The following is a 12,911-nucleotide window of genomic DNA, read 5'->3' on the forward strand; positions in this document are numbered from 1 at the left end:
TAAGCCCTTGAACTGTGTGTGGGTGTGGGCGTTTGGGACGCGAAGGGTACGCGGTACGCGAAGGTACCGTTTTGCTGTCCCTGAACGCCAGGCGCCAGGCTTCGATGCTGGCTGCAAGGATCGAGACTTGAGCTCGATTGGTCTCGGTAGCGCTTGGGTTTCCCTGTCTGCAGTGCGACCGGCGTCCGCGGATCCTGAGAGTACTTTGTGGCAGTCGGTATGGTACGACTTCGTGGCCACGGTTTCAATCATCTTGCGCGTTACATGGCGTGTGCGCCGAAGGTCCAGTTTCGTTTTCGAATCGGCGGTGCACACTAATCCGTAAACGGTGTCCATACTACTCCTACTGCCTTCATTTTCAGTCTTGTTCCCCTTTTTCTGTTGCTGTTGCTCCGCTTCCCTGCGTGGTTAACATTCCGGTCTAGTACACACTCTCCAAGCAGCGGATAATCGGTGACGGGGCTGCGAGATAGTATCAGCTCGGTTGCACATACTGCAGGCCCCCTCCATCTGGCTGCCGTGTAGTATACGCGCATGGCACCGCATACACAGGTGGGCGTCGACTGCTCGAAAATGTGAAAGTTTCGTTTTGTTTTTCGCCTAGCCACAGTTTAGTATTTCAAGTCTCAGCGTACACGCAACTGCACACCGACTACGCCCAGCGACTTGTAATGCTAAAACGTTTCAGTTTCCTGCCAACATGCCAATAGGTGATTTCACATTGAAATACCGCCATCTTTGTTGGTACTTTTCGGCACCATACTGTAGGTATCTTATCGGATGTATCGGATTATTTACTGTGCGTCTTACTATGAGCAATGGTCTGTATTGTTGTAAAACGCTATGATTGAAAAATATATAAGTTTAAAAGTAAATGCTTTGCAGTTTTGTTGAATTTATTTGTCATTTACAATTGGACATTCATTTAACTATAACGAGACTATTCAAAAAGATAGTGCGGTGGTATCGTCAACAACGGGGGCGATCCGTTGTTGACGATAATATTAATCTCTGTGGCTTACTGTAACGTTGAGTTCTTTGACCAACTGCCGTTATAAGTGATTCTGCTTCTTATCCGGCAATAAAAACAACCGAGCGGTCTTGACCTGCAACAGAGACAATGTTAATCGCTGTCACTTACTGTAACGTTCTGCGCCAAACCCGCCTGCTGTCACGCTGGTCTAGGGAATCGAACATAGGCCAGCGACATTGCAACGACAAGCAGTAGCGACGACTCTATCAACGGACGATAGTGTTGCCTACTTAGGAATAAAAACATTTCACACTAATCGGAATCACTAACAAGTTCGAAAAAAAACTTTCCGTTATTTTTTGGCTATGGTGTTAAAACGCACTGAAATGCTGAGAAGAGTTGTCATGAAAAAGAAATGATTGGTGGAAGATGAAAACCTCGAGAAAAATAGAGTACGATACGGACCCACAAGACAATTTTACAAAGCGGTATCATACCGGCTGCTAAAAAAACCTAAAAACACGCTCCATAAGTGGCATAACACTGTTAGCAACGTCCGAGAGGAAGGTGTTCAAATTGATTTTTGTCCCCGTATATGTCAAACGACAATCGAGGAACAGTAGAGGTAGTTGGTTGCAGGGCAGGACTGCTCGGAGGTTGCAGTTTCTGATGAATACGTAGTAAGTGGCTTAACTAAAATAACAATAAAACCTTTACACTAAATCTAAACACCTAAAAGATTAGTATCCATGCTTAAATCATGGTATATCAATCAAGTATAAAATATCAGCGATTAATATCAAAAAAATACTTTAACCGTGCGTTGTGTCATCCTCCACGAAGTCGCGTGCTATCTCTTTAGTCACGCAGTCCACGTGACTTACCTTGTTGCGAAATCGTACCCCGTAAAACTTATGCGCTTTTTCCATCAGCTCCAAACGGAAAGTAGTGGTAATAAACTGAGCTTTATCGCTCAACTCGTGTATCATGTCAGCCACAGCACTTCGGTGTTGCGCATCCAATGCCTGATCGATTTCGTCAAATAGATAGAAAGGAGCCGGGTCACACTTTTGGATGGCAAATATGAGCGCTAGAGCAACCAGTGACTTTTGCCCTCCGGACAGCTGGTTCATTTCACGCATCTCGGCATCGACGCCTGTGAAGGACACTCGAATGCCGATGCCAGTGAATTCGTCGGATGTCTCAACTTCGCGTTCCATATCATTTCCTTGGGTGTCGTTTGTGGTGCGCAGAATCAGATGACCGCATCCCTGAGGAACTAACTTCTTGAAAACCTCTGTGAAGTTGGCTGCCACCTGGCGGAAAGTGAATTGAATGGCCTCTACTTTCCGCGCTTCAAGCAGCTGCATCAGTTCACAAATTTTATCCTTTCCCACATCCAACTCGGCCTTTCGCTTGTACAATTTTTCCTTTTGTTCCGAAAAACTCAGAAACTGATCCAAGGCTTTCTTATTGACGTGATTATATTTCTTCAGATGTTGATTGGCCTTTTCCAATTCTTTGAATAGCTGCAATGGAAATTGAAAAGAGAACGAAGGAAGATATGAATGTATTTGTCACACACCTTATTGCAGTGACGTCCTTACCGCCTTCAGAGACATCTTCTGGTAACTTGCGTCCGCGTTGGGAAGAGCACCTAAGCCAGCTATCTTTTCCGTGCATTCTTCCACCTTCTGATGTAACATATTTTCCTTGGTTGCCCATTTTTCCATCCTTTTGGAATCTTCTTCCATTTTCTCTTGTGCTTCTTTTTCCTTCTGTATCCAATTTTCTAACTCTTTCTGTTGGGTTTTCTGCAACTTCATGGCTTCGGTTAATCTGAAAAAGGAGTTCTATGAAAACGAATTCTCCGTTAACAGAATTATAGCACTAAAATACATACTTTCGATCAATATCCTCCGTATCGGTCAGCACTTTACGAATTCTCTTCTCCGTCGAAACCACCTCATTACGGCAGTTGTTGAGTTGGCGTTTACGGTCTTCAACAGAAATTTCCTGTAACGCCTGCACTAATTCATCCTTACGACGGAACAAATTATTAGTTAACAGATTTTCCAGCTTATTTTTTGTCACTTCCAAGCTCATACGCGATGTAAACGCTTCCTTGTTCTCTTGGTTTAGACGACGAATTTCGTCATTCAGTGAGTCCACCTCATGTTGGTCCTGCACCGACAGTTGAGACATCAATTCCTGGTGCAATTCGTTTTCTAAACCATCCTTGGTGCTATTCATAGCCTCGAGATTTGCCTTACACTGTGCTAATGAACGCTCTTTCGGATTTCGGAACCGCTCAATGCGCGATAGCTCGTCTTTCATGAGTCGGATATCGGCTTGTATCTTTTCGAATGCATCTTTCGATTTACCCTGTTTGGTTTCGGTCTTCTGCATCTCCGACACGACCGAATTGATGTTGCTCTCCGTTTGCTTCAGTTCATTTCGAAAGTCCGATAACTCTTTGTCCAGATCTTGAATAGTTTGTAGAAACTCGGATCGTTTCTTTTGCATCTCGAGACGTGAACGCGATGTGTTGAAATATCCGCCAGTGAGTGAACCTTTCGAAGAAACCTGATCACCTTCCAGAGTCACGCAATCCAGGCCCGTACTTTTGGCCAATTCAGTGGCACGCTCCAAGTTACGACAAATAAGCGTTCTTCCAAATATATATCTGAGCGCCTTATCATATTGTTCCTCATACTTGAGTTTCGATATCATTGGAATCGAATCGGGATCTTCCGGGTAATCGTGAATTTTAACCTGCAAACGATTTAGTGGCATAAACGTCACTTCGCCAGGTAGCTTCTGTTTGTTCATTTCCTTGAGAATTTGCGTTCCAACCCGGTCAGATTCAACAATGTGATGAAAAAGGCGATTGCCGGCAGTTACTTCCACTGCAGTATAAATGGATTTGTCACAATTAAAATTCTCAATTACAGGCCCATAATAGGCATCGGCAATTTCCGCATGTTGTCCGCCTCTTTGTTGGAAGCTTTCAAGTACCTTGCGCACGGAATCACGCCCGTTAAGTATTGGCTTGCCGGCCATCGAACGTAACGCTTGATCAGTTTTCGCCAATTCTTCTTTGTGACCAGAAAGAGTTTGAGTGACTGATGTTTCCTTTTTCCAAATGTCGTTCCGGATACTTTGATAATGATCTTTCTTTTTCTTTAGTTCGTAGAAGTTTTTGTTGTGTTCATCAATTTGCACACGCAGTTGCTCGAAAGATTCTGTATGGTCCAGGATTTTTTTCTCTAGTTCGCTCTGTTTCGCAATATCCTTCTTAAGATCATCTTGCAGTTTATTTTGATGGGATATTTTGTCTTTGATCTGCTTGTTCAGAGACTTCAGCTCGCTTTGTATCCATTTATCACGTTCTTCTTTTGACGAGAACTGAGATCCTCGTCCTTGCTTAGCGTAAAGCTCTTTCCGCTTCTGCTCTTTTAGGTTCAGCTCCCGTGAACATTCCTCTTCTTTACGCCGCATAGCTTCGTAACGTGGCCGAACAAGCTCAAGTTCTTTTTCTTTCTCAGCAATAGTGATCTTCAACCGGTCTAATTCTTGCTCAGCGCGTTCTTTCGATTTGTTATCACCCTGCACTTCGTCCGACAGGTCAGAAATGGTCAGATCCAGCTTTGTTTTCTCACGCAGCAGCTGCTGATGCTCAGTTGCTAAAACTGATTTTTCATCCTTTGCTGAAACAACATCTTTCTTTGCGTCTTTCAATGCCTTTTGAGCTCCCTTCACCTTCTCTTGAGCTTTCTGTATATCTTGTGTCAGCAGTTTCTGTTTATCGCCGGAAGACTTCCGTTGCACATCCAAATCCTCCAGCTGCTTTTTCGTGTCTTTTAACTCCGTTTCATAAATAATGTACTCTAAAGTTCGTCTGGATTTATCCCATTTCTGGTACTCTGACAGCTCTTCCTTTTCTTCTTCCAGCGTTTTTAAACGGTCCTCGATGGTGCGAAGGTACTCGGAAATTTTTTCCAATTTTCCTTCGCTCTCTCGCAAAAGGTTCATTGATTCTTCTTTTCGTTCGTCGTAAACTCTTGTGCCAGCTACTTCACGAAGCAGCTTGAGACGCTGTGAATCCGGAGCAGTTGCCATTTGATTGATTTTGCCTTGTTTGACGATATAGTAAGGGTTTGAATTAGAGAAGCCAGCCGATTCTAACAAGTTCACCACTTCCGAACGCGGTACCACTTTTTTGTTTAAAAAATATTGATCCTTCTTGGCCCCAATCACTCGTCGTAAGAATATTTCATCTTTATCAATCTGTAAAAAGGATGCAATGTAAGCAATTCATCTTGGCAAAAGTGTCCAGATGTTCCGGCATCATATGAGCGTCAAGCGACCCAATCTCATTGTGAGATAGTATGCATGACGATAGCTACACTTACCGGGACACGACTATCGGAATTATCGAAGATTATTTCAACATACGCAGACATAGCTCGAGGGCCTGTTCCTTCATGAAGTAGAGCCTGTCTTTGCTCAGGCCGCAAATGCGTGAACTCATCGCTAAGGACGAATTGAATGGCTGGAAGAGGTATTCATAGAGCGTCAATCTTAAATGGCAGTCATTTTTTTACACAATTTGCAATCATAGAATAAGTCGTACCATAGAAAAAGTTGCTTTTGCCTGATCCATTTCTCCCCACAACAACATTGTGCCGTTTGTCGAAAGGCTCCACAACCGTTTGTTCACGATAACTTTTAAAACCCTGAATGATGACCTGATGAAGAAACGTTTTTGTAGTAAAAATAACTAAACACAAAAGCCGGCATTACCTGTTTTATATGCATTTTTAAAACATAACACACAATATTTTGCCCGCGAATGAACGCGTCATCTGAAAAGACGCCGCGGTCTAAAGTCAGAGGGATAACAAGGAGAATCGCACCTTGCCTACATAAAGGCTGTGCGAACGAAGTATGCTTGAATAGGTATCGCACGGTCTTTATGTAGGCAAGGTGCGATTCTCCTTGTTATCCCTCTGACTTTAGACCGCGGCGTCTTTTCAGATGACGCGTTCATTCGCGGGCAAAATATTGTGTGTTATGTTTTAAAAATGCATATAAAACAGGTAATGCCGGCTTTTGTGTTTAGTTATTTTTACTACAAAAACGTTTCTTCATCAGGTCATCATTCAGGGTTTTAAAAGTTATCGTGAACAAACGGTTGTGGAGCCTTTCGACAAACGGCACAATGTTGTTGTGGGGAGAAATGGATCAGGCAAAAGCAACTTTTTCTATGGTACGACTTATTCTATGATTGCAAATTGTGTAAAAAAATGACTGCCATTTAAGATTGACGCTCTATGAATACCTCTTCCAGCCATTCAATTCGTCCTTAGCGATGAGTTCACGCATTTGCGGCCTGAGCAAAGACAGGCTCTACTTCATGAAGGAACAGGCCCTCGAGCTATGTCTGCGTATGTTGAAATAATCTTCGATAATTCCGATAGTCGTGTCCCGGTAAGTGTAGCTATCGTCATGCATACTATCTCACAATGAGATTGGGTCGCTTGACGCTCATATGATGCCGGAACATCTGGACACTTTTGCCAAGATGAATTGCTTACATTGCATCCTTTTTACAGATTGATAAAGATGAAATATTCTTACGACGTGTGATTGGGGCAAAGAAGGATCAATATTTTTTAAACAAAAAAGTGGTACCGCGTTCGGAAGTGGTGAACTTGTTAGAATCGGCTGGCTTCTCTAATTCAAATCCTTACTATATCGTCAAACAAGGCAAAATCAATCAAATGGCAACTGCTCCGGATTCACAGCGTCTCAAGCTGCTTCGTGAAGTAGCTGGCACAAGAGTTTACGACGAACGAAAAGAAGAATCAATGAACCTTTTGCGAGAGAGTGAAGGAAAATTGGAAAAAATTTCCGAGTACCTTCGCACCATCGAGGACCGTTTAAAAACGCTGGAAGAAGAAAAGGAAGAGCTGTCAGAGTACCAGAAATGGGATAAATCCAGACGAACTTTAGAGTACATTATTTATGAAACGGAGTTAAAAGACACGAAAAAGCAGCTGGAGGATTTGGATGTGCAACGGAAGTCTTCCGGCGATAAACAGAAACTGCTGACACAAGATATACAGAAAGCTCAAGAGAAGGTGAAGGGAGCTCAAAAGGCATTGAAAGACGCAAAGAAAGATGTTGTTTCAGCAAAGGATGAAAAATCAGTTTTAGCAACTGAGCATCAGCAGCTGCTGCGTGAGAAAACAAAGCTGGATCTGACCATTTCTGACCTGTCTGACGAAGTGCAGGGTGATAACAAATCGAAAGAACGCGCTGAGCAAGAATTAGACCGGTTGAAGATCACTATTGCTGAGAAAGAAAAAGAACTTGAGCTTGTTCGGCCACGTTACGAAGCTATGCGGCGTAAAGAAGAGGAATGTTCACGGGAGCTGAACCTAAAAGAGCAGAAGCGGAAAGAGCTTTACGCTAAGCAAGGACGAGGATCTCAGTTCTCGTCAAAAGAAGAACGTGATAAATGGATACAAAGCGAGCTGAAGTCTCTGAACAAGCAGATCAAAGACAAAATATCCCATCAAAATAAACTGCAAGATGATCTTAAGAAGGATATTGCGAAACAGAGCGAACTAGAGAAAAAAATCCTGGACCATACAGAATCTTTCGAGCAACTGCGTGTGCAAATTGATGAACACAACAAAAACTTCTACGAATTAAAGAAAAAGAAAGATCATTATCAAAGTATCCGGAACGACATTTGGAAAAAGGAAACATCAGTCACTCAAACTCTTTCTGGTCACAAAGAAGAATTGGCGAAAACTGATCAAGCGTTACGTTCGATGGCCGGCAAGCCAATACTTAACGGGCGTGATTCCGTGCGCAAGGTACTTGAAAGCTTCCAACAAAGAGGCGGACAACATGCGGAAATTGCCGATGCCTATTATGGGCCTGTAATTGAGAATTTTAATTGTGACAAATCCATTTATACTGCAGTGGAAGTAACTGCCGGCAATCGCCTTTTTCATCACATTGTTGAATCAGACCGGGTTGGAACGCAAATTCTCAAGGAAATGAACAAACAGAAGCTACCTGGCGAAGTGACGTTTATGCCACTAAATCGTTTGCAGGTTAAAATTCACGATTACCCGGAAGATCCCGATTCGATTCCAATGATATCGAAACTCAAGTATGAGGAACAATATGATAAGGCGCTCAGATATATAGCTATGTCTGCGTATGTTGAAATAATCTTCGATAATTCCGATAGTCGTGTCCCGGTAAGTGTAGCTATCGTCATGCATACTATCTCACAATGAGATTGGGTCGCTTGACGCTCATATGATGCCGGAACATCTGGACACTTTTGCCAAGATGAATTGCTTACATTGCATCCTTTTTACAGATTGATAAAGATGAAATATTCTTACGACGTGTGATTGGGGCAAAGAAGGATCAATATTTTTTAAACAAAAAAGTGGTACCGCGTTCGGAAGTGGTGAACTTGTTAGAATCGGCTGGCTTCTCTAATTCAAATCCTTACTATATCGTCAAACAAGGCAAAATCAATCAAATGGCAACTGCTCCGGATTCACAGCGTCTCAAGCTGCTTCGTGAAGTAGCTGGCACAAGAGTTTACGACGAACGAAAAGAAGAATCAATGAACCTTTTGCGAGAGAGTGAAGGAAAATTGGAAAAAATTTCCGAGTACCTTCGCACCATCGAGGACCGTTTAAAAACGCTGGAAGAAGAAAAGGAAGAGCTGTCAGAGTACCAGAAATGGGATAAATCCAGACGAACTTTAGAGTACATTATTTATGAAACGGAGTTAAAAGACACGAAAAAGCAGCTGGAGGATTTGGATGTGCAACGGAAGTCTTCCGGCGATAAACAGAAACTGCTGACACAAGATATACAGAAAGCTCAAGAGAAGGTGAAGGGAGCTCAAAAGGCATTGAAAGACGCAAAGAAAGATGTTGTTTCAGCAAAGGATGAAAAATCAGTTTTAGCAACTGAGCATCAGCAGCTGCTGCGTGAGAAAACAAAGCTGGATCTGACCATTTCTGACCTGTCTGACGAAGTGCAGGGTGATAACAAATCGAAAGAACGCGCTGAGCAAGAATTAGACCGGTTGAAGATCACTATTGCTGAGAAAGAAAAAGAACTTGAGCTTGTTCGGCCACGTTACGAAGCTATGCGGCGTAAAGAAGAGGAATGTTCACGGGAGCTGAACCTAAAAGAGCAGAAGCGGAAAGAGCTTTACGCTAAGCAAGGACGAGGATCTCAGTTCTCGTCAAAAGAAGAACGTGATAAATGGATACAAAGCGAGCTGAAGTCTCTGAACAAGCAGATCAAAGACAAAATATCCCATCAAAATAAACTGCAAGATGATCTTAAGAAGGATATTGCGAAACAGAGCGAACTAGAGAAAAAAATCCTGGACCATACAGAATCTTTCGAGCAACTGCGTGTGCAAATTGATGAACACAACAAAAACTTCTACGAATTAAAGAAAAAGAAAGATCATTATCAAAGTATCCGGAACGACATTTGGAAAAAGGAAACATCAGTCACTCAAACTCTTTCTGGTCACAAAGAAGAATTGGCGAAAACTGATCAAGCGTTACGTTCGATGGCCGGCAAGCCAATACTTAACGGGCGTGATTCCGTGCGCAAGGTACTTGAAAGCTTCCAACAAAGAGGCGGACAACATGCGGAAATTGCCGATGCCTATTATGGGCCTGTAATTGAGAATTTTAATTGTGACAAATCCATTTATACTGCAGTGGAAGTAACTGCCGGCAATCGCCTTTTTCATCACATTGTTGAATCAGACCGGGTTGGAACGCAAATTCTCAAGGAAATGAACAAACAGAAGCTACCTGGCGAAGTGACGTTTATGCCACTAAATCGTTTGCAGGTTAAAATTCACGATTACCCGGAAGATCCCGATTCGATTCCAATGATATCGAAACTCAAGTATGAGGAACAATATGATAAGGCGCTCAGATATATATTTGGAAGAACGCTTATTTGTCGTAACTTGGAGCGTGCCACTGAATTGGCCAAAAGTACGGGCCTGGATTGCGTGACTCTGGAAGGTGATCAGGTTTCTTCGAAAGGTTCACTCACTGGCGGATATTTCAACACATCGCGTTCACGTCTCGAGATGCAAAAGAAACGATCCGAGTTTCTACAAACTATTCAAGATCTGGACAAAGAGTTATCGGACTTTCGAAATGAACTGAAGCAAACGGAGAGCAACATCAATTCGGTCGTGTCGGAGATGCAGAAGACCGAAACAAAACAGGGTAAATCGAAAGATGCATTCGAAAAGATCCAAGCCGATATCCGACTCATGAAAGACGAGCTATCGCGCATTGAGCGGTTCCGAAATCCGAAAGAGCGTTCATTAGCACAGTGTAAGGCAAATCTCGAGGCTATGAATAGCACCAAGGATGGTTTAGAAAACGAATTGCACCAGGAATTGATGTCTCAACTGTCGGTGCAGGACCAACATGAGGTGGACTCACTGAATGACGAAATTCGTCGTCTAAACCAAGAGAACAAGGAAGCGTTTACATCGCGTATGAGCTTGGAAGTGACAAAAAATAAGCTGGAAAATCTGTTAACTAATAATTTGTTCCGTCGTAAGGATGAATTAGTGCAGGCGTTACAGGAAATTTCTGTTGAAGACCGTAAACGCCAACTCAACAACTGCCGTAATGAGGTGGTTTCGACGGAGAAGAGAATTCGTAAAGTGCTGACCGATACGGAGGATATTGATCGAAAGTATGTATTTTAGTGCTATAATTCTGTTAACGGAGAATTCGTTTTCATAGAACTCCTTTTTCAGATTAACCGAAGCCATGAAGTTGCAGAAAACCCAACAGAAAGAGTTAGAAAATTGGATACAGAAGGAAAAAGAAGCACAAGAGAAAATGGAAGAAGATTCCAAAAGGATGGAAAAATGGGCAACCAAGGAAAATATGTTACATCAGAAGGTGGAAGAATGCACGGAAAAGATAGCTGGCTTAGGTGCTCTTCCCAACGCGGACGCAAGTTACCAGAAGATGTCTCTGAAGGCGGTAAGGACGTCACTGCAATAAGGTGTGTGACAAATACATTCATATCTTCATTCGTTCTCTTTTCAATTTCCATTGCAGCTATTCAAAGAATTGGAAAAGGCCAATCAACATCTGAAGAAATATAATCACGTCAATAAGAAAGCCTTGGATCAGTTTCTGAGTTTTTCGGAACAAAAGGAAAAATTGTACAAGCGAAAGGCCGAGTTGGATGTGGGAAAGGATAAAATTTGTGAACTGATGCAGCTGCTTGAAGCGCGGAAAGTAGAGGCCATTCAATTCACTTTCCGCCAGGTGGCAGCCAACTTCACAGAGGTTTTCAAGAAGTTAGTTCCTCAGGGATGCGGTCATCTGATTCTGCGCACCACAAACGACACCCAAGGAAATGATATGGAACGTGAAGTTGAGACATCCGACGAATTCACTGGCATCGGCATTCGAGTGTCCTTCACAGGCGTCGATGCCGAGATGCGTGAAATGAACCAGCTGTCCGGAGGGCAAAAGTCACTGGTTGCTCTAGCGCTCATATTTGCCATCCAAAAGTGTGACCCGGCTCCTTTCTATCTATTTGACGAAATCGATCAGGCATTGGATGCGCAACACCGAAGTGCTGTGGCTGACATGATACACGAGTTGAGCGATAAAGCTCAGTTTATTACCACTACTTTCCGTTTGGAGCTGATGGAAAAAGCGCATAAGTTTTACGGGGTACGATTTCGCAACAAGGTAAGTCACGTGGACTGCGTGACTAAAGAGATAGCACGCGACTTCGTGGAGGATGACACAACGCACGGTTAAAGTATTTTTTGATTCCATATGCTGATTCTTGGTACTTGATTCATACTTGAATCGAGGATTTTAATCTTCTATTTATGATGTTAGGTGTTAGGTTTTATCTATTGATTTTATTTCTATTATCGTTAAACTTCTTAGTCAAAGGATAGCTTGAATACCTCTAGAGACTAGTCTTCGCAGAAAGCTTGTATGTAGTAACAATAGTCAATTGCACGAAGTACCTTCTAGAATCTGGTCTTTTTTTTTCTAAAACTCACCGATCTAGTGGTAGAAAAAATGTCTATACTCAAATTATAATTAAAATTTACATTAAATTATTTTTAATCACAGAAATGAAAGAAACGATTTTAATGTGTTTATACTACGATTTGATACGGTGCAATTTGATCAATTATTTTTTCAACTTGTATATGTGATATTGCAGTGTTAAATTATTTTTTGCACTTAACTAACCGACTTTGTGAGCTTCGTTTTTCCCAGGATGACTTGCGACAATAACAGCAAATAGTTCGATTTTAGCAAAGTTATTGATTAAAACAGAAACCATGCATGCATCAATTGAAATAAAAACAAATCTCTCGCAAAATGAGTGTAATAAAAATGGACGGATTTTTTTCGGCAGACCTTGGCGGTAGAGTTTGAGGCGGGTGCGAATGCTTCGTCGCTCTAAATGGTTGGTATGTATCGGAAGTACTGGTGAAGTACCCTCACCAAGTCGGTCATGGAACGGTCCGAACGATATAATTCGCGTAGCTCTGTAGCTATGGTAACGATAATCGTCTGATCCTCGTGTGCAGTTTGGATCAATCATGGCACCTGTGGGCGCCGGGTTGTAACATTCACGTCCGCTAACGAAGAAATCGCCTTAACCAATCAGCGCTACAGCTACCATCACCGGCAATGACAAGAATACGCATGCGTGAGATATCGAATCAAACGGACGGAATAACGGACAGTTGCCACTGAATAGCAAACAGGGAGGCATGGGGCGGCGGTCGCAAGTAGGCATGGTGTTGAGTTGGGCTGCAAAATGGATAGCATGTCACTCGGTTACT

The 12,911-nt window shown here is 42.6% G+C and overlaps 2 protein-coding genes across 2 annotated transcripts; one reads left to right on the forward strand and one right to left on the reverse strand.

Moving 5' to 3' along the window:
- Nucleotides 1-1,110: 1,110 nt before the first annotated feature.
- Nucleotides 1,111-5,794, reverse strand: LOC128277697 (structural maintenance of chromosomes protein 3-like). Its single transcript, XM_053016201.1, has 6 exons — nucleotides 5,780-5,794; nucleotides 5,610-5,724; nucleotides 5,389-5,528; nucleotides 2,877-5,263; nucleotides 2,581-2,812; nucleotides 1,111-2,502 (listed from the first exon to the last, which is right to left on the reverse strand). Exons 1-6 carry the CDS (start codon nucleotides 5,792-5,794, stop codon nucleotides 1,786-1,788), a joined length of 3,606 nt encoding a protein of 1,201 aa, XP_052872161.1. The 3' UTR covers nucleotides 1,111-1,785.
- A 266-nt stretch (nucleotides 5,795-6,060) lies between these two features.
- LOC128277318 (structural maintenance of chromosomes protein 3-like) lies at nucleotides 6,061-12,314 on the forward strand. The gene is made up of 6 exons (XM_053015766.1): nucleotides 6,061-6,075; nucleotides 6,131-6,245; nucleotides 6,327-6,466; nucleotides 8,382-10,768; nucleotides 10,833-11,064; nucleotides 11,143-12,314. Exons 1-6 carry the CDS (start codon nucleotides 6,061-6,063, stop codon nucleotides 11,857-11,859), a joined length of 3,606 nt encoding a protein of 1,201 aa, XP_052871726.1. The 3' UTR covers nucleotides 11,860-12,314.
- The last annotated feature ends 597 nt before the right edge of the window (nucleotides 12,315-12,911 follow it).

The sequence above is a fragment of the Anopheles cruzii genome, chromosome X (assembly GCF_943734635.1).
Source record: "Anopheles cruzii chromosome X, idAnoCruzAS_RS32_06, whole genome shotgun sequence".
Classification (NCBI taxonomy): domain Eukaryota; kingdom Metazoa; phylum Arthropoda; class Insecta; order Diptera; family Culicidae; genus Anopheles; species Anopheles cruzii.

Excerpts from the sequence above, each read along its gene's own strand:
- LOC128277697 (XM_053016201.1), bottom strand. Across the intron at positions 5,264-5,388 it reads ATTCCGATAGTCGTGTCCCG|ATTGATAAAGATGAAATATT; the intron begins GTAAGTGTAGCT and ends TCCTTTTTACAG. Across the intron at positions 2,813-2,876 it reads ACGGAGGATATTGATCGAAA|ATTAACCGAAGCCATGAAGT; the intron begins GTATGTATTTTA and ends CTCCTTTTTCAG.
- LOC128277318 (XM_053015766.1), top strand. Across the intron at positions 6,246-6,326 it reads CAAAAGCAACTTTTTCTATG|CCATTCAATTCGTCCTTAGC; the intron begins GTACGACTTATT and ends TACCTCTTCCAG. Across the intron at positions 10,769-10,832 it reads ACGGAGGATATTGATCGAAA|ATTAACCGAAGCCATGAAGT; the intron begins GTATGTATTTTA and ends CTCCTTTTTCAG.